General features: G+C 42.2%; 1 protein-coding gene across 1 annotated transcript; it reads left to right on the top strand.

Moving 5' to 3' along the window:
• The first annotated feature begins 1,668 nt into the window (after positions 1-1,668).
• LOC109888689 (ammonium transporter Rh type C 1) lies at positions 1,669-20,083 on the top strand. Its single transcript, XM_020479857.2, has 11 exons — positions 1,669-1,891; positions 3,882-4,074; positions 15,784-15,934; positions 16,141-16,288; positions 16,381-16,547; positions 16,713-16,850; positions 17,032-17,168; positions 17,288-17,412; positions 18,246-18,319; positions 18,691-18,758; positions 19,679-20,083. Exons 1-11 carry the CDS (start codon positions 1,669-1,671, stop codon positions 19,716-19,718), a joined length of 1,464 nt encoding a protein of 487 aa, XP_020335446.1. The 3' UTR covers positions 19,719-20,083.
• The last annotated feature ends 280 nt before the right edge of the window (positions 20,084-20,363 follow it).

Below are 20,363 nucleotides of genomic sequence, written 5' to 3' on the forward strand. Positions count from 1 at the left end.
GTATACAATATAAGACACAATAATATTTGACAGGCTTTGACATATAGAGGAATCTTACAGCTTGCTCAATGATGCTTGAAACAAAGGATATATTTCTTTAAACTATGAGCACTGTGCTACCATATGATTACAGAGTCTAATGTATGTCCACGTGAAGATCACGTTTCTCCCATTTCAGTGTCCTTCAACACTTCATCAACGTGTGAGGTTTACTCTCAGTTTACACATACCTCTTTGTTTCAAGGAAATGTTTCTAAGAATGAGTTGAACACAGTGGACAATGTTAAAGCTGTCTAATGTAATTGGTAAGACTTAAAATCAAAGATTATACTCAGGGAGTTCAGGACTGTCTGACTACGTCATTTCAATGTGGATGATGAGGTAATATTTGGTTGAGACATTGCTCAATGTGATTACAACCTATATTCACCCACTCAAAAAGACAGCCAAAAGTTTGTTGATTTTCCATTGTGTTATCAATATGATTTCAATCAAAGCAAAACTAAATTCCACTTTAAATAAAGTTTGATCAGATTTAGTCTTATTCTTTAACTTGTATTTTTGGTTGAGATGGAGACTTGAATCCAACCTATACATTTTTAACATATACACCTCCAGTAGGAGGTGCTGCACAGCCTATTGTTTGTTTTTTGATAGATGATTTAACATTGAAAAAATGTACAAACACATATTTTATACAAGGTTGGCCTATTTTGAAATTGAGTTACCATGATGACATAATCCTGTGGTTGAGATTTCAACCACAAAACAACAGTCTACATTGATGACTCTTTGGAAATCCAATGTATTTTACACATAGGTTCCACTTTATTTTATATTTCTTTCGTAACCTTATTTTGCCACTCCAGTTAAATGAGAACACATTCTCATTTACAGCAATGACCTGCGGAATAGTTACAGGGGAGAGGGGGGATGAATGAGCCAATTGGAAGAAGTTGTTTTTGCCCAAAACTGGTTAAATCAACATTGTTTCCACTTCATTTCAACCAAAACATTCAATGTGATGAATCAATGAATCAATGTGGACAATTGGGATTTTTTTTTTTCACGGAAATTTGAACGGAAATCCAATGAAATGGTGAAATGTTTTGTTGATTTCAGGTTGAATTCACGTTAGTTAACAACTCAACCAAATGTAAATACAAAATTGACTGTCTGACTGCCCCGCTGTCATTGCCTCCACCTTCCCCGTAAGTTCAATGACAGCAAACAAATATTACCTGGTCATCCAGGGGCAAGGGGGAAACACAAGGTTTGCAGTGGACCCTATCTTATTTTATTATATTCTACATAACTGTCTAATCTTTTTCTTCGTGATTATGTAGGAGAGGAGACTGTGACAGGAATCTTAGTATGTATACATTTCCTGCAGTATTTTGGGGTGTCCTGAAAAGAAGCTACGTGAGAAAAAAATCAAGTTCATGTTTGCTTCGTGAGGCGCGGAGATGTGGACTCAGAAGATTCCAAGCGGACACACCTCCGCCAACACCCTATGCGCCCTCCTCCCTGCTCACACATCTGAGATTATGAGGGCCCCCTAGAACTGCTGCCATTATCGCTTACACACTAGGCTACTACTGTACAACATATTTGCCCGTCTTTATCCACAAGGCACCAAGGCAACTGGACCATTGTGGCGATACCAGAATGGGTTGTAGACAAAGCTTTAGGCAATGCTGTGACCGGCCGAAAAATACCAATGTCCGAATTAGTCTTCCAGCAGTGTGTTTCGTATGGCAAATTGTCATGATCATCTTATTCGGCATTTTTATCCGTTATGACCAAGAATCCGACGCACATTGGGCAGAGTATAGAACATTTCAAAACATTTCCAGTGACATTGAGAACGACTTCTATTTCAGATACCCAAGTAAGTGACCCACAATGATATGCTCGGTTGCTTTTACATTTCCGTAAACGGTGTTTTCTTTTTAAATAGTTTTTTTATATTTACATTCTATTTCATCACCAACCAGTTGTGAAACAAAATAGTAATATATATTCCAACCAAATCTTTGCCAATTTGATCGTTTTATTCAGAAACGTTGGTCATTAGGGTAGTCCTTTTCTTCTACAAAAGGATCACTTTTTATTGTCGTGTTAGTAAAAAAAATGACAACGCATAGCGTAGTATTTTATTTAACCAGGCAAGTGATTTAAGAACAAATTCTTATTTACAATGCCGGTCTACCCCTGCCAAACCCTAACGACGTTGGGTCAATTGTGCGCTGTCCTATGGGACTCCCAACCACAGCCGGTTGTGATATAGCCAGCCTCATGCTGCCCAATTCCAAATCTCCACTACAATGACCTGAGTTTGAATGTACAATTAAATAGTTGAGCAGTTATTAAATTAAAATCTACATGTAATAATTTGTTCAGAAATAACATGTCATGTTAAGGTGATCACACCTACTTTTCAGGGTTGGCGTCAGAACGAATCAGTTGGATGGGTATTTGATTTCCATAGGGGGGCACTTTTTTTTCAATGAACCTCCTATGTTGCACATATTTTTTAAATATATGTTATAGTAAAGGCGGCACGTGAGTTTCAAGTTTGGGGAAGTTCCCAAGTTATCCTACCGTCTGCATGTCAGTTATGTTTTTTATATGTACATTTTTGTGGAACAGTTTCATTTCAATAATACCTTTTTCGTTTCTCAAAATCACTGCCATGTGGTTAATTATAAAAATCGGAATTAAACTGATACATTTTAAATGTTGAATCTAACGCAAGAGCACCAGCCTCTGAGCGGCAGGTAGCCTAGAGGTTAGATTGTTGGACCAGTAACCGAAAGGTTGCTGGAGAGAATCCCTGAATTGACAAGGAAAAAAGCTTTCATTAACTGCCTGAACCAGAAAGGCAGTTAGCCCAGTGTTCCCCGGTTGCCGAAGACATGGATGTCGATTAAGGCATCCCCCTGCACCTCTTTGAGTAGTTGGGTTAAATGCGGAAAACACATTTCAGTAAAGGACTTCAAGTTGTACAATCCCCTTGATTGTCTGGACATGGTCCAGCAACTGTGTGAATGTAGGTCCATTTTACAGTTTCGATTTGGTTTGAGTCACTTTAAAGTATATTGAGTTATCCCCCCAGTAAAATACTACTTGAGTAAAAGGCTAAAAGTATCATGTTTTAAATATACTTAAGTATAGTGGTGGAAAAAGTACTCAATTAACATACTTGAGTAAAAGTTAAAGTAAATATACATCAAATTCCTTATATGAAGCAATCTATCTGCAATATTAAAGCTGATCTACTCCATAAAAAAAATGAAAATAGTGTTTTTTACCAGTATGTACCTTCAGCACTTGACAGACATTAGGACTATAAGGATGTGTCTTTTACATGTTTTACATCCAATACCCTGATCAATTAAACTTGTTTGCGGACGTGAGCCATGAATGTACTGGCAGGACTATTTGTTGCCATGTAAAAAACACTTAGGGGCCCAGACAGACTGTTGTGTTGGCCCAGACTGGCGGGATCGCAATCACAATCACCTGCACTACTTTAACTACTTCAACTTCAGTGTTTGCAATTGAGATACACATGCAAAAAGGTCCTGTCTTCTGCTCGGTATTGTGATATAAGAGGATAACCATGTACCTACATCACCACCAGATTATGGCTGTGGGTCAGATAATAGGCAGGTTGTGCATTTTTTTCTGAAATAGTTCCAGACAGTGTAAATGTATTCATCAGACATTTTGTCAATATAGTCTGATTTAATTAGAGTATGGATATGTTTGATCAAAGACCCATTTATCGCCTTGGTTGAACTTTGATTGATATGGAACTGACCCCCCCCCCCCCCCCCCCCCCCCACACACACACACACACACCCTATCTCTCTCAGGTTTCCAGGACGTCCATGTGATGATCTTTGTGGGCTTCGGTTTCCTCATGACCTTCCTGAAGCGCTACAGCTTTAGCGCCGTGGGCTTCAATTTCCTAATCGCTGCCTTCGGCCTTCAGTGGGCGCTGCTGATGCAGGGCTGGTTCCAATCTCTGGACCCCATGGACGGAAAGATCAAGATCAGCATGGAGAGGTTAAAGTTTGACGGCTTTGGTCTAACAGTGTTAAATTCGTTTTCTTGGTCTATTGAGATCAGTGAATATTAGTATCGGATTTGATAGGTGAAAGTGATGTGGGTTTAAAAATAATTATATTGAACTAGTTAAAGCATCCCTTTTTTCAGCGCAATTAATTATATTAATCCATACAATATTGTATGGATTGATATAATTTTTTAAAAACAAACTCACCCCATTCAATATCAATGTATAGAGCTCTTCTGGCTGACCATTTACTGACTGTAGTATGTATAACTTTAGCATGAATGAGTCATATGTGAATGAGTCAGTCATTCAGAATTTAGACCTACGTCATTGAAATCAATCCATAGAATAACATAGGTTAATGGAAAAGGATCATGTGAGTGTGAGTGCCAGAAAGAGCATATTTAAAAAAAAATATATATATATATATTTGACCTTTATTTATACAGGTTTTTCTCCTTGAGATAGCATCTCTTTTCCAAGAGAGACCTGATCCAATAGCAGCATTGGGAACAACGTTTCAGACAGAACAACTTACATACACTAACACAACATTAAACAAAACTATAAACACACATACAGTGCAACAAAAACATTTTACCTTAAAAACACGAAAGTCTTGACTAAAAACAGCTGTCCTAAAGACAGAGGAGAAGTGGTGGGACCAGTCTGTGTGTGAAAATCTATCATACAGTGTCTTCAGAAAGTATTCATACCCATTGACTTATTCCACATTTTGTTGTGTTACAGCCTGAATTCAATTCTCACCAATCTATACACAATACCCCACAATGACAAAGTGAAAACATGTTTTTCAGAAATGTTTACAAATGATTGAAAATGAAATGCAGAAATATCTCATTGACATAAGCATTCACACCCCCGAGTAAATACTTTGTAGACGCACTGTCGTGACGTTGTATTGATTAATGTGACAACTGCTGTTCATCAAACATTAACTGTTTATAATTACGTGATTAAATTAATCAAGTAATTATTAACTCAGTAACCTGGGGCACCATGGGAAAATTATTTGGTTTTCTTGAGTTCCTATTTCCCAAATTAACTCAAAGAATATCAGAATATCGATTTTACAACAGTCACTAATTAATTAACTTCCCCTACAGTCTCATCCTGAACGTCGCATAATCTAGGAATCTGCACAAACCCGAGTCACACTAAATAAGTCCATACCACACCAATTGAGTTGATTATTTATTTACTAACAAGCTAAAATGATGATATATGATACACATACACAAACACACAGTCTTGGCTATTGACTAGAATTTAGTACAATGAAACAGGTCCCAAGCGGGCCAACACAATATGACGCGTGTTACACAAAATGGGGATTTAAAATGAGAGAGAAAGACAGAGAGTGCGCGAGAGAAGAACACACTTAGGTACATTTGTAAACTATTCTTAGTTTAACCCCAACCTTGCCCCGAACTGCCGCTCTCATGTGTCAGAATATAATGAGGTAATTACGTGTCGAAGGTCTCTGATGGGGTATCTCCTCGAGGACCGAGTTCCTCCTTCTCCTCTGATGGCGGCACCTCTGTTGTCACTGGGTATAACTCTCTGATTGTCCACATGATGTCAGTGTCCTTTCCACTGCTTTCATTCATACACTGGATCCCTGAGCTACATGGCTGACACTAACCATCTCTGTTGTGGTCTGTTTCCTCGCCCTTGTTCTGAAAGGGGGTCTTCTGAGTACGGTCAGCCGTGTAGCTCAGGGATCCAGTGTATGAATGAAAGCAGTGTAGAAACACGATTCCTTGGAAAGTGGTAACCGGGTGGTCCTGCTTGAGTTCACCCTCTTAGACACAGCTACTCATCCGTAGCATAGATTGTTCAAAGGTTCCTTTGTCTTCTTCAACCCCGTGTTGCGTTTTGGGTTTGTGACTACCTCTGACCTTGGCTGCAGCTCGTGGTCACCTAGTCTACTATGTTACTTCTTAACTCATATGTTTTATACCCTCGGGTCAGAAAGTGGCGTTTCCGTATTTATGGCAAGTTCTTTGGGCATCGCTAGTTACGAGGCAAGTGCTGGATTTTACTCAGATCCAATTTAGACAACTAACTTCACATTTTATCTTTACAAAAACATTCAATTTGATCTGGACATTTTCCACACAACGTACAGTATGAAAACATCAGGTACATATTGTGAAAAGTTTTCAAGTTACAATGTTTTCATTATAACGTCGTCATTTAACTTTTAACAACATAACAAAAACGACATTCATTTTAATATTCCATCTATCGTCATCACCACCATTTTGGCTGACGAAACATATTGTCCCAAAGTCCATCTACTGCACGTTACTGTTCTGAGGTAGGTTCTCCATAGGCCCATCATACATTACATTCCTCCACAGTGAGAGGACAAAGGGATTTTGTCTGCTGCCTTTATTAAGATTTACAATGGGCGTGAGGTGTCATAAACCCCCCCCACCTCCATACCTTTCTATCTCTCCTCCTCTGGTGGGTGTGAGATATATAATCTGTAGGAGTGTGGTCCATGGTAACCTGACCTGAACAAGCCAGTCATGACAGTCCCCCTCTGGTGGGTTAAACTTAGAAGGATTCTGCATGTTGCAATCAACCATAAGAATGACCATCCAATGTACACATTAACAGGTTAGGGGTGAGATAGAAATCTGTATTGTTTTCCTGATAAGCTATGTCTGGGGGTGTGGCAATTTTCATGTGGGTTCTGTCACGGCAAAATCCTACATTTAGAATCGTTTCCAATCTATAGATATTCTCCAATTCAACAACCGGCAGCGTCAGTAAAAATCCCACTTCATTACGATCACATCCCCAGACTATAGGCCAAATGTGACTGTAACAGCCTTACCATGGTTGTAGTAGCTGAGGTCAATATGTCGTATACCATTGAGAGGGGCACTAGATACAAGGGGATTCTATTCATGGCCAAGTGGTCCGTAGAACTGCTAAACTTCACAGAGAAAATCCTCCAATAACAATCGAACCAATTGGACATGGGCAAAGTCATGGTTCCTGACCTCTACTAGCTTTCCTAAATATTGGAGGGTTTTGTTCAGGAGAGTGGCATGTGTGTTTACCACCAGAATAGTGTCATGGAGAGACTTTCCCACATGTTGCAACCTGAGTGCCTGTGCTTTCATCTGTTGCTGGATAAGTGGCATCTCTTCAGTAATCTCCCTAACATTTCGCTTGACTGTGGCTATACTGACTGCGTTGACTTTTGTGGTACCTAGGGCAAATAGTGACCCTACGGCTGCACCTATCGAGAGTAGCGCCCGGACTAATAGTTTTTTCTCGCCTGGGCTCTGCTAGTTCTGACTGGGTGACTGTGAACTATTGGAGTTGGGCCAACATATGGGCAGTGTCTAGCTGGGCATGCTTAACTGCCTGGACGGTCCAATCCCGGGCCAACTCAAATAAGCTGCAGGTGAAATGTGTTGGCGGTACATGTTCTTTGCATCTAGGTGGACATACACCCTCTGTGTGTATACTCTGCAGTTAGTTATAAGGAGTCCTGGATCATCGTGGTGAACGATTCCCGTACGGGGTCCGCTCGTGATTACATCTGCTGGGTTGGTTTTGACAAGGGCGCAGAGTGTCAGGATCAGCCAAAGGAACTCCATCCTACAGAAAAGCATAATCAGAGATATTGTTTGATTATTTCAGTTATTTCCTTTCGTAAATGAAAATGCTTTGACAACTGTTTTTCTGATTTTCCTATTTTGGACAGCACAGCGCAGGACAATATCAATAGTGACAACACGTATATCTTGTAGCTGGGAGGAGAAGAAAAGATGTTAGGTGCAATACACTGATCTCCTGGAAGGGATCAGCTGAGGGTACAGTGACTTGCGAAAGTATTCACCCCCCGTAGCATTTTTTCTATTTTGTTGCCTTACTACCTGGAATTAAATTAGTTTTTTGGGGGGTTTGAATCATTTGATTTACACTACATGCCTACCACTTTGAAGATGCAAAATATTTTTTATTGTGAAACAAACAAGAAATAAGACAAAAAAACAGAAAACTTGAGCGTGCATAACTATTAACCCCCCCAAAGTCAATACTTTGTAGAGCCACCTTTTGCAGCAATTGCAGCTGCAAGTCACTTGGGGTATGTCTCTATAAGCTTGGCACATCTAGCCACCGGGATTTTTTTCCCATTCTTCAAGGCAAAACTGCTCCTGCTCCTTCAAGTTGGATGGGTTCCACTGGTGTACAGCAATCTTTAAGTCATACGACATATTCTCAATTGCATTGAGGTCTGGGATTTGACTAGGCCATTCCAAGACATTTAAATGTTTCCCCTTTAGCAGTAAGCTTAGGGTCATTGTCCTGTTAGGAGGTGAACCTCCGTCCCAGTCTCAAATCTCTGGAAGACTGAAACAGGTTTCCTTCAAGAATTACCCTGTATTTAGCGCCATCCATCATTCCTTCAATTCTGACCAGTTTCCCAGTCCCTGCCAATGAAAAACATCCCTCCCAGCATGATGCTGCCACCACCATGCTTCACTGTGGGGATGGTATTCTCGGGGTGATGAGAGGTGTTGGGTTTGCGCCAGACATAGAATTTTCCTTGATGGCCAAAAAGCTCAATTTTAGTCTCATCTGACCAGAGTACCTTCATCCATATGTTTGGGGAGTCTCCCATATGCATGTTTGCTTATTCTTTTCTTTAAGCAACAGCTTTTTTTCTGAACACTCTTCCGTAAAGCCCAGCTCTGTGGAGTGTATGGCTTAAAGTGGTTCTGTGGACAGATACTCCAACCTCCGCTGTGGAGCTTTGCAGCTACTTCAGGGTTATCTTTGGTCTCTTTGCTGCCTCTGATTAATGCCCTCCATGCCTGGTCCGTGAGTTTTGATGGGCTCTCTTAGCAGGTTTGTTGTGGTGCCATATTCTTTCCATTTTTTTTATAATAGATTTAATGGTGCTCTGTGGGATGTTCAAAGTTTCGGATATTTTTTTCTAACCCAAGCCTGATCTGTACTTCTCCACAACTTTGTCCCTGACCTGTTTGGAGAGCTCCTTGGTCTTCATGGTGCCGCTTGCTTGGTGTTGCCCCTTGCTTAGTGGTGTTGCAGACTCTGGAGCCTTTCAGAACATGTGTATGTATACTGAGATCATGTGACAGATCATGTGACACTTAGATTGCAAACAGATGGACTTTATTTAACTAATTATGCGACTTATGAATGTAATTGGTTGCACCAGATCTTATTTAGGGGCTTCATAGCAAAGGGGGTGAATACACATGCTCGCACCACTTTTCCATACATATATTTTTTTACATTTTTTTAACAAGTAATTTTTTTCATTTCACTTCACCAATTTGGACTATGTCCATTACATGAAATTCAAATAAAAATCAATTTAAATTACAGGTTGCAATGCAAAAAAATAGGAAAAATGCCAAGGGGGATGAATACTTTTGCAAGACACTGTACTTAAGAATTTTCTTAGTTTCTTCGACTTGCTAGGTTTCTGTCTATTCGGTGCTGCTAGCACCCCTTCTATTCCCATGGGGCGAGTGTACAACTTGAACATTGTGTTTTGTCAACCTTTGCTGGTTCTGATTTGATAAGCTACAGGTGACAGCTTCACCACAATCTCGTGTGGCCCCGTCCAGTGGGGCAGGAACTTTGTCGCAACGCCCGCGGGTTTGATGTATATGTAGTACCACACCTTGTCCTCGAACACCCGGTGTGAGGCCTTTTTGTCATAATAGGTCTTGTCACCTTCTGTACTTCTCTCCAACTTTCTTTGAGTATACGCAAAGGTAGTCTGGAGGTGGTTTCGCAAGTCCGTCACATATTGATGAGCCGTGTATGCCATGTCTGTGGCGACATCTCCCGATTTGTACGGGAGATGCAGTGGAAGTGTCATTTGCCGGCCTGTCATCATCTTGAATTGTGTTATTCCCATAGACCTGTTGCGTGAGGCTCTTCTCGCCATCAGTACCAGTGGAGGTTTGAGGTCCCAATCTTTGTGGTTGCCTACCACATATTTCCTCAGGATTCTGACGATTGTCCGATCACCCTGCCGGAGCTCCTAGGGTGGTACACGATGTGGAGTTTAGCTTCGACTCCCAGGAGCCGCCATAGTTTGGTCATTAAAGCTGCCGAAAAGTGGGTTCCTCTGTCGCTGTCCATGGGTACTCCTGGCAGGCCGAAATGACTGAAAACGTGGTTGAGCAAAAGAATGGCCTTGGTTTCCGCTGTGTCATTGGTTGCGGGCAGGCACTCCACCCACTTGTGAATGCGCAAGTCACTGTGTGGAAATACTTGTTGCCTCTGGCCGACCTGGTAACTGGGCCAATCCAGTCGTTGTGGATCGAGCTCCAGGGGTAAGACACATACTTGCGTTGCAGGGGTGCTCTGTGAAGTGGCTTAGAGGGTTGAAACTGGCAGCAAACTAGACACCCCCTCACGTATTGTGCCACTTCTTGTTCCACGTGAGGCCATTGGGCCATCAGTCGCAATGTTTCACATGTAGCCTTGACCCCCCTATGGCTTCCACATTGACTCGTTGTGGGCATGAGCTATCATTATCCAAATCAAATCAAATCAAATCAAATTGATTTATATAGCCCTTCGTACATCAGCTTATATCTCAAAGTGCTGTACAGAAACCCAGCCTAAAACCCCAAACAGCAAGCAATGCAGGTGTAGAAGCACGGTGGCTAGGAAAAACTCACTAGAAAGGCCAAAACCTAGGAAGAAACCTAGAGAGGAACCAGGCTATGTGGGGTGGCCAGTCCTCTTCTGGCTGTGCCGGGTGGAGATTATAACAGAACATGGCCAAGATGTTCAAATGTTCATAAATGACCAGCATGGTCGTATAATAATAAGGCAGAACAGTTGAAACTGGAGCAGCAGCACGGCCAGGTGGACTGGGGACAGCAAGGAGTCATCATGTCAGGTAATCCTGGGGCATGGTCCTAGGGCTCAGGTCCTCCGAGAGAGAGAAAGAAAGAGAGAATTAGAGAACGCACACTTAGATTCACACAGTACTCCAGATATAACAAACTGACCCTAGCCCCCGACACATAAACTACTGCAGCATAAATACTGGAGGCTGAGACAGGAGGGGTCAGGAGACACTGTGGACCCATCCGAGGACACCCCCGGACAGGGCCAAACAGGAAGGATATAACCCCACCCACTTTGCCAAAGCACAGCCCCCACACCACTAGAGGGATATCTTCAACCACCAACTTACCATCCTGAGACAGGGCCGAGTATAGCCCACAAAGATCTCCGCCATGGCACAACCCAAGGGGGGGCGCCAACCCAGACAGGATGACCACATCAGTGAATCAACCCACTCAGGTGACGCACCCCTTCCAGGGACGGCATGAGAGAGCCCCAGTAAGCCAGTGACTCAGCCCCTGTAATAGGGTTAGAGGCAGAGAATCCCAGTGGAAAGAGGGGAACCGGCCAGGCAGAGACAGCAAGGGCGGTTCGTTGCTCCAGAGCCTTTCCGTTCACCTTCCCACTCCTGGGCCAGACTACACTCAATCATATGACCCACTGAAGAGATGAGTCTTCAGTAAAGACTTAAAGGTTGAGACCGAGTTTGCGTCTCTGACATGGGTAGGCATTATCCCCCTCTGTGTTTTAGGAACCATCCATCTTCATGTGGCGTCGGTTTCTGAAACGTAAACCAGTAGGTCAAGTGTGAGTGAGAGTTTATGTTTAGTTGCATACTGCGAACGCAAGTCGTGTGAACCTGCCAAAACCAATTCGGACACTGGGTGATTGACAGGATCAGACAGGAAAGCGTTCAAAGTCTGAGGGACCCATCTTGGTTTTGCATTGCTACCAGGTCACCATTCAGGAATGAATGAGTTGGCAACACATTATGTTAGTGCGAAGACGTTTCCCGCGATGCTACATGGCTGTGTGTTACTGCAGATACCATGGCCGCCTCGGTGGTTTTGCGTCTCGGGCATCGAACACCCAAGGGGTGACGTGAATTGCACCAGATTTCGCCCTGCTGTCGGTATGGTCGTTGCCAAGTTTGTTCATGACAAGGTGATTTGGAGTGTCCCTTGACTTTCTTCTAATCTTCCAGTATGTCGTGTTTGGTGATGAGGTCATCGCAAGCTAGAATGAGATCTTTGTTTTTCACTTCTTTGCCACTTGAAGTGGTCATGTGTTTTTGTTTCCAAAACAGTAAGTGGCATAAGAAGGTGAGTCTGGCATAGTCTGAGTCGGTGCAGATTGCAAGTTTTGACAAGTCGTGTTTCACCGCCATTTGCAGTGTGATAAGCACGCCCACCACTTCTGAGAACTGGCTGGTCTTGTTGCCTAGCTGAAATTGAAGTGGTTTGCACGGAATGTCATTGTGCCATACCAATCCCACACCAGCTTGCAAATGGTCTAGATGGCGGTAAGAACAGCCATCCGCAAATGCTATCGGCATGCCAAGACCCACGTTCTCTTCGAAGTAGTGATGGTTCGAAGGCAATGGCGGAGCTACGTCACCGGGGGTGGTGTGAAGTCAGTTTCATCATCACCACACCTTTGACACACCGCCAAAGCCCCACCCAAAGGCAGGTTTGACCCTTCGTTTGACACTTTGACCCTTTTGCGTAGTTGACTACTACATCATGGCTCTGCAGCGTCATCAGTCAAGTCGCTATTATGCTGTTGTGTACAGCACCCTCACTGATTAGTTGGCTTTTCAGAAAAGTCACAGGCTGGTGACATGTTTCTATGATCACCTTTTGTCCGCCGACATGACTGGTGAAGTGTTTGACCGCCCAGACTGTCGAAAGCAGCGCTTTTACGCAGTCTGAGTACTTGTGTTCAGCAGTTGTCTGCCTCTTTTATTTTTTACCCATCTACCAATAGGTACCCTTCTTTGCCAGGCATTGGAAAACCTTACTTGTCTTTGTGGTTGAATCTGTGTTTGAAATTCACTGCTCGACCGAGGGACCTTACAGAGGTCTGTATGGGGTACAGAGATGAGGTAGTCATTCAAAAAATCATGGTAAACATGAGTGAGTCCATGCAACCTATTATGTGACTTGTTAAGAAAAATGTTTCTCCTGAATTAATTTAGACTTGCCATAACATAATTATTGACTCAAGACATTTCAGGTTTTCATTTTTAATACATTTGTAAAAATGTCTGAACACAGTATTCACCTTTGACCATATGGGGTATTGTGTGTAGACCAGTGGGAAATACAATCTATTGAATGCATTTTTAATTCAGGCTGTAACATCAAAATGTGGAAAAAGTAAAGTGGTGTGAGTAATTTCTGCAGGCACTGTATGTATCACCTGCTACTGTTGATCCTCTTGACTTGTGAGATGTACAGTCTGTACACAGTAATGGGAGGGCAAACAAAAGACATATTGGTGCTAATCATGCATTTATGATTCTGCTGAAGTTTCTCCAATCTTGTGTATGTGTGGGTGCATGTCTGTGTGACGTGTGTGTGTAATCAAACATGTACCCCTGTGTACCCGTGTATGCCTCTGTGCCTGTGCACGTGAACAGATAAATGTCTAAGGGTGCCTGAGCACCCGCCCTTTTGCCCTCCTATGAGAAAAGTGGCCAAATTTTTATTGAACTTTTAGTCTATTTTCACTCTTGTTATTTAAATGAATTGCCCATCAAACTAGCTAATTTCTCATGATTGAATCTTGGAATATTCCCGATCCTCCTCCCCCACTCGAGTCCACCCCGACTGCACTTGTCCTTCAGGCAGAAGCTACAGGCGCTGAAAGGTAGTGTAGTAGGGGCAACCTTTTGAGTTGCATGTGTCTTCTCACGGTTAGGAATAGAGAAGCAGAACAAAAAACAATCACAGTTAATGACCAGTTAGATTGTTTCAACAGCATAGCTAACTAGCTGTCTAACTAACTAGCTGATTTACATAATCTACATCCGCTATGATCAGCTGATAGCCCGCCCCTCTTTGCCCTCTCTTTGAGCAGTAGGCTGTAAACTTGCAGGGATGAGTGTGATTTGACAGAAAATAAAGGCCTATGCTGTTGAAATTTGATTACAGGAACATTAGATAATGAACTATGAATGTAAGAATTTTATGTCAACTGTGGTTTCGGGAGGTAGGGTGCCCTTTTCACTGAGCACTCTAATGCCATAATAATTCCCACGCCAATGCCATAACGCTAATGCCATAACGCTAATGCCTTAACGCTAATGCCATAACGCTAATTCTATAACTCTAATGCCTTAACGCTAATGCCATAATAATTCCCACGCTAATGCATAACGCTAATGCCTTAACGCTAATGCCTTAACGCTAATGCCATAACGCTAATGCCATAAGAGCCGTTTCGTATCCTAGCAGAACAAATTGTTATAAAGTAAGATGCAAATTAAGGGCTCTATTCAATCCGCAGTGCTGAAGAGTTGAAATTTAAAGGTAATTTACAATTGAGCCAACACTAAAGCATTTAGTGTTAATGCAGTTTGCGGGAATGCATTGCCTTTACATTTTTATCATGCTGTAAAGCCAAACTTCAGTGCTACGGATTGAATCGAGCCCTTAAAACCTTTTACAGCAGTGGGCTAAATAAGGGTCACACAATGTTTCTTGGTAGTCTTAAACAAATCTACTTTGAAATTGAAGTATTCACCTCACACACATGGTTTTCGGCTTTAAAAAAAGAAGACACCTGCACCATGTCAGATATTGAGTTTAAATGTATTCAATTTTGAGTTTGCATGCCAATATTACACTTTATATACATCACATAAGACTGAAATATAACAAAACTGTTTGACATAGAAACACTGTATTTTCGGCATAAAGAAAATAAAAGAGTATTAATTATGGAATTAAGAGAAATCTAACATTCCACTCATGAGACCACTAGGTAATTTGACTGCAAGAAAGGTGTACTCTGTGTTGTGAGGTGTACAGAGTCACAGTAAGCTCCAAAAATATTGGGACAGTGACACATTTTTTGTTGTTTTGGCTCTGTACTCAAGCACCTTGGAAGTATGATCATATTTATTTTACAGTTATAAGAAATGTGAAATCTTATAGTAAGTTGTTTATGTTTATTATTGTTACTATATTTAGAAAGCATTTCAGTAATTTCAAGCCCTATTGCCCCACTTATGTTGAATAGGAAAAAAATATTAGACTTGTCATATTTTCATAGTATTTGTACTACGTACTTGAGCTTGTGTCCTCAAACGTGAGTACACCTCAGCAATTTATTTAAAAAAAATACCAGAAAGGTAAGTTCCAGACCTTTCCAAAACTATACAACATTAACATTCCCAAAAGTGTGTAAAGCTGTCGTCAAGGCAAAGGTTGGCTACTTTAAATAATTGCAAATATAAAATATATTTTGATTTGCTTAACACTTTGGTTACTACATTATTCCATGTGTTATTTCATATGTTTGCTGTCTTCACTATTGTTCTACAATGTAGAAAATAATAAATTATATTGGATTGTGTGTAGATTGAGGAAAAATCAATTTTAGAATAAAGTTGTAACGTAACAAAATGTCAAGGGGTCTGAATACTTTCTGAATGCACTGTACTAACCTAGCCTGGTCCCAGATCTGTTTTTGCTGTGTAACAATGACCAAATCAGTTGGCAAGTCAGCAAAAAAGGATATGGTACCAGGCTGACACCGACCCACTATACATTGTAATCCTGCTCTGGTTCCTTCCTTCTCAGTCTGATCAATGCAGATTTCTGTGTAGCCAGCTGCCTAATAGCGTATGGGGCGGTGCTAGGCAAGTTGAGCCCAGTCCAGCTGATGGTGATGACACTGTTTGGAATCACTCTGTATGCTGTGGATGAGTTCATCATCCTCAACCTCATACATGTAAGTCTTTAGTAAATGAAGGCTTTAATATTAAGTCCTGCATACATGGTTCTCACAAATGGCCCACAGTGATGCTGTATCAAGGTCTGTGCTTGATTGATTTTCTGAATACATTTACTGTTACAATAGGGTTTTGTGGAATAGATGTTGATATCCACATATACGAATAAGGTGGCTGGTTTACTGTATATCATTCTCCCTTACAGGCCAGGGATGCTGGCGGCTCCATGGTGATCCACACATTCGGGGCTTATTATGGTCTGTCCATCTCGTGGATGCTGTACCGGCCCAACCTGGACCAGAGCAAGCGTCTGAATGGCTCTGTCTACCACTCAGACGTCTTTGCCATGATCGGTGAGTCGGATTCACAATAGTTGACGCTTTGCACATTTTCCATACTGGTATATATGCAACTGTACTACCATGGATCCACCCCTGTCCCGTAGGAACCCTGTTCCTGTGGATGTTCTGGCCTAGTTTTAACTCAGCCATCACGGACCACGGGGATGGGCAACATCGAGCGGCCATCAACACCTACCTGGCCCTGGCCTCCACTGTCCTCACCACCGTAGCCATCTCCAGTCTCTCCCAGAAGACTGGCAAGCTGGACATGGTAATTGGCCATATGGTGTGCCTTACATACATTGTCCTGGTTCCAGATCTGTTTGGGCTGTCTTGCCAACTCCTATGGTCATTGGAGTAATGGCCATACCCGTTTCCTTTTTATCATACATCTCCACTCAAACTATTGGCCAACCGTTCTGTTCCTGTGTTCCAGGTTCACATCCAGAACTCCACGCTGGCAGGGGGTGTTGCCGTGGGTACGGCAGCAGAGTTCATGCTAATGCCTTATGGGTCTCTGATCATAGGGTTCTGCTGTGGCATCATCTCCACCCTGGGCTACATCTATATCACGGTAATGTAGAATATGGAGTCACATCAGCTTTGTTCATCAGATTTATTTGCAACTTTCCATGAAATGTGCCTACCGAATGCAGTGAAGGAGTGTAATTGCTAGTTAGAGGCTAGTATAGTAGTGACTACTGACTGGGGTACTCCTATTTGATTAATGGGCATGTATGTGTCTCTTCCCTCAGCCATTCATGGAGAAGTATCTGAAGATCCAGGACACGTGTGGCATTCACAACCTCCACGCCATGCCTGGGGTCATAGGGGGCATTGTGGGCGCCGTCACTGCAGCAGCCGCCAGTGAAGGGGTGTATGGCAAGGCGGGGTGAGTTATGTCATATCATTATGCACATCCAATGCTGAAACAATGAAGTCTGCTCAGTTTGTCTGCTTCCAATAGTTTTTTTCCCCCATCTTAGATATAGTAAATGTTTTGTTTAATAGGTTGATAAACACATTTGACTTCACGGGGAAATGGAAAGACATGGTGCCGAGCCGGCAGGGAGGACACCAGGCAGCAGGGCTCTGTGTTGCCCTCTGCTTTGGAGTCGGAGGAGGAATCATTGTTGGTGAGTTGGACACAATGTAACCGTCTCTATATTAGGTTGTGTGCGCTGATCAAAACAGGTTCTGAGATCCCAGGCCACCACACAAACAAGGCTAATATACTGCAAGGTCAAAGATTTAAAAATGTACAAAAATCTGGGTCACACGCTCAGTCCCAGAGATGCAGCACATACTGCTGGATGTCCTCACGATTGGCTGCCCCCACCACCCTTCGGTCATCATCTGCTCGCGGCACCCAGCCCACAGAACAGTGACGGCAGCACAGATGGAGAGAGGAAACATCTATTCTGAACAGAAGTATTCCACCTCACCCACACATTTAGGGGTCTACCGTTCGTTACCTGCGTGGTAGTGAGCGTTGCCGACGCTGGTCCCCATGAAGGGTTCAGTGGTGGTGGCGGAGGCAGCAGCAGTGATGGCCATCTCCCTCCATCAGCTGAAAGCTCCTTTTTCAGTTGTGTGGTAGCTCATTAAGTCAATCAGGCCCAACTCCTGTCTCCAAGGGGAGTCTACAATAAATCAATTAGGAAACACTAAAGGAAGGAGAAACACAGCAAACAATAGAAATCATGCAACATTTGAATAAGGCTCACAAAGTATATTAAATAAAGAAAGGTCACTGCCCACTCAAAATAAATGGTACATTCATACAAAAAAAGTATGGTCTCCATTTTGGGTTAAATATAAGGGAGACAACATGTGACACATTCATGAGTGTTTTAGTGAGGACAGGTTGTGAGGGAGCTGACAAGTTCATGTAGTATTGTGCGGCTGGGGTGGTGTATTTGAATAACTGCTGTATGTACTCCGTGGTGAGGATGGTGTTTGTCCCTAGGCTGTATCCTGAGGATGCCTATCTGGGGGGATGCTCCTGATGACAACTGCTTTGACGATGAACTCTACTGGGAGGTGAGATACTGTCCTAAACCATTAAAGTCCAAATGCATTCATAGCGTGAAGACTGAAGTCATTTTCGACCGATCTTTCTGAAGGTGATTTCTGAGCATTTTTTTGTCGTTGAGAATTTGAATCAAAACAATGTGTCAGGGCAGTATTATTTTTCTTCCCTAAACTGTTTCCCTAATACTGTCACGTCCTTCATGGAATGGTTAATACCAATATTTAGCTATTAGCTTGTTTCCAGACCGAGGAGGTTTGCTTATTATGACTAAATGGTCTTTGGTTTGTAGAGGCTAAGGAAGGATATAGCAGTGGAAACTATTTACCTCTTTTTTACATGCTTTTGTAAGTTCGAATCAAATGTTGATTTCTGCCCTCAGTTACCCGAGGATGAAGAGAGCATTCCACCTATACTGGAGGACAACAACCACATGCGGAACAGGGATGTGTAAGTAACAGATTTGTGCAACAATAGGATTATGGAGGTTGGATTGTAAGGCTTTTGTTCATTATGCCTTATGATCCGACAATAGTTCAGTCATGTTACTTGACCTGGATTTGAACCTTTTTCATCAAACGTCCCCTTTAATTTTTGTCAGATGGTCCCATCCTCAGAGAATTGCTTTAATTTACGTCTAATTCTTTTTTCTGGAAATAAAGATTCAAATCCAGGTCATGTGACATGATTAACCAAAACACAGGGCCCTAAAATGCCTTTGTCCTCATAAAATGTGTTATGTCAAATATCCTCAAGATGGCAGCAGACCACTGTGCTATATGAAGTGTATGCCCACCCCTAGTGCATACAATCCTTGTTTGGGCCCACACAATAGCCCACACAATACTGTGAAAAATTGCCACAAATTAGTTGACAACATGTTGTTTCAGACTTTTTGAAAAGCTGAATTGGTCTTTGTGCTCTACGTGTGTGTGTGGCAATCTGTTCTGTGTGTTGCTCATCTGTTCTGTGTGTTGGTAGGGGTGTTCCATAGCCCTGGACGGGTGCTTTCTGAAAGTGACCTTGAAGTTATCCCGTAGCTGTTGTGCTTGGCCTGAAAATGACAATGGTACTGCTTTTAGAATAGGTCATTTTCAGGGCAGTGTCTGGGGATTAAAAAAAACATTTACTCTGTGTGAGAGGAGGATTTTGTCTAATTAGGTGGAATCTGTCTATTTGATGTAGAACAATATAGAAAAAGAACAGGAACCAACTTTCTCTCAATTCCCTTTAAGAAAAGCAACGTGAAAATAGAAAGAGTGTACTGGTCAGAAAGTATGAATAAACGGTCTGAAGCCTATGTGTAGTCCTGGGCTGTACCAGTTTCACGCAAGGGTTGTAATCTTAACGTAACCTTTTGTCATTCACAGTACAGAATCGCATTTCTCTATGGAACAGAGTCAGAACTGACGCTAGAGCCTGATGTCATCTCCCCCCTACAAAAACTGATGGTTCTATCCTACACTGACTCATGCTGGACAGAAAACACTCCTATCCTCCTGTTCTGTTCATGGAATTTAGTCAATCTTTACTACTTTACATTGGAATCACAACAAGAACTCCCTGAGAAACAGTGACAATTATCTTTGTTTAATGAAATAGTTTTGGCAAATGATAGAATAACCAGACAAAAATAATGGTGCCATGTTTCTATCACCAGTCAGGCCTAAGTCGAATCCTAAGCAGGTAACCCTACATCATTAATATTAACAGTAAGATAGGTGACTGTACACTTTATTTTCCACATTGTCATTGTGTCACCTTACCAAATAAAGACCACAGGCCAAACCACCGGTGATGCTGGTGTGAGAGGAATTATTGCATTAATCGGAATTTGTGGAGATTCTGTCCTTTGTGACAGGTATAATCAAATACAATTGTCACATGCTTTGTAAACAACAGGTGTAGACTAACAGTGAAACGCTTCCTTACGGGCCCCTTCCCAAAAATGCAGAATCAGAAATGGTCAGGAACCCTAACACGGCAGCTATCCACTGCAGCGCCATCTTCAATCTTCTACTGTATGTCATGTTTTGTTTATAGTTTAGGTTGATG

This window comes from Oncorhynchus kisutch, linkage group LG4, assembly GCF_002021735.2.
Source record: "Oncorhynchus kisutch isolate 150728-3 linkage group LG4, Okis_V2, whole genome shotgun sequence".
Classification (NCBI taxonomy): domain Eukaryota; kingdom Metazoa; phylum Chordata; class Actinopteri; order Salmoniformes; family Salmonidae; genus Oncorhynchus; species Oncorhynchus kisutch.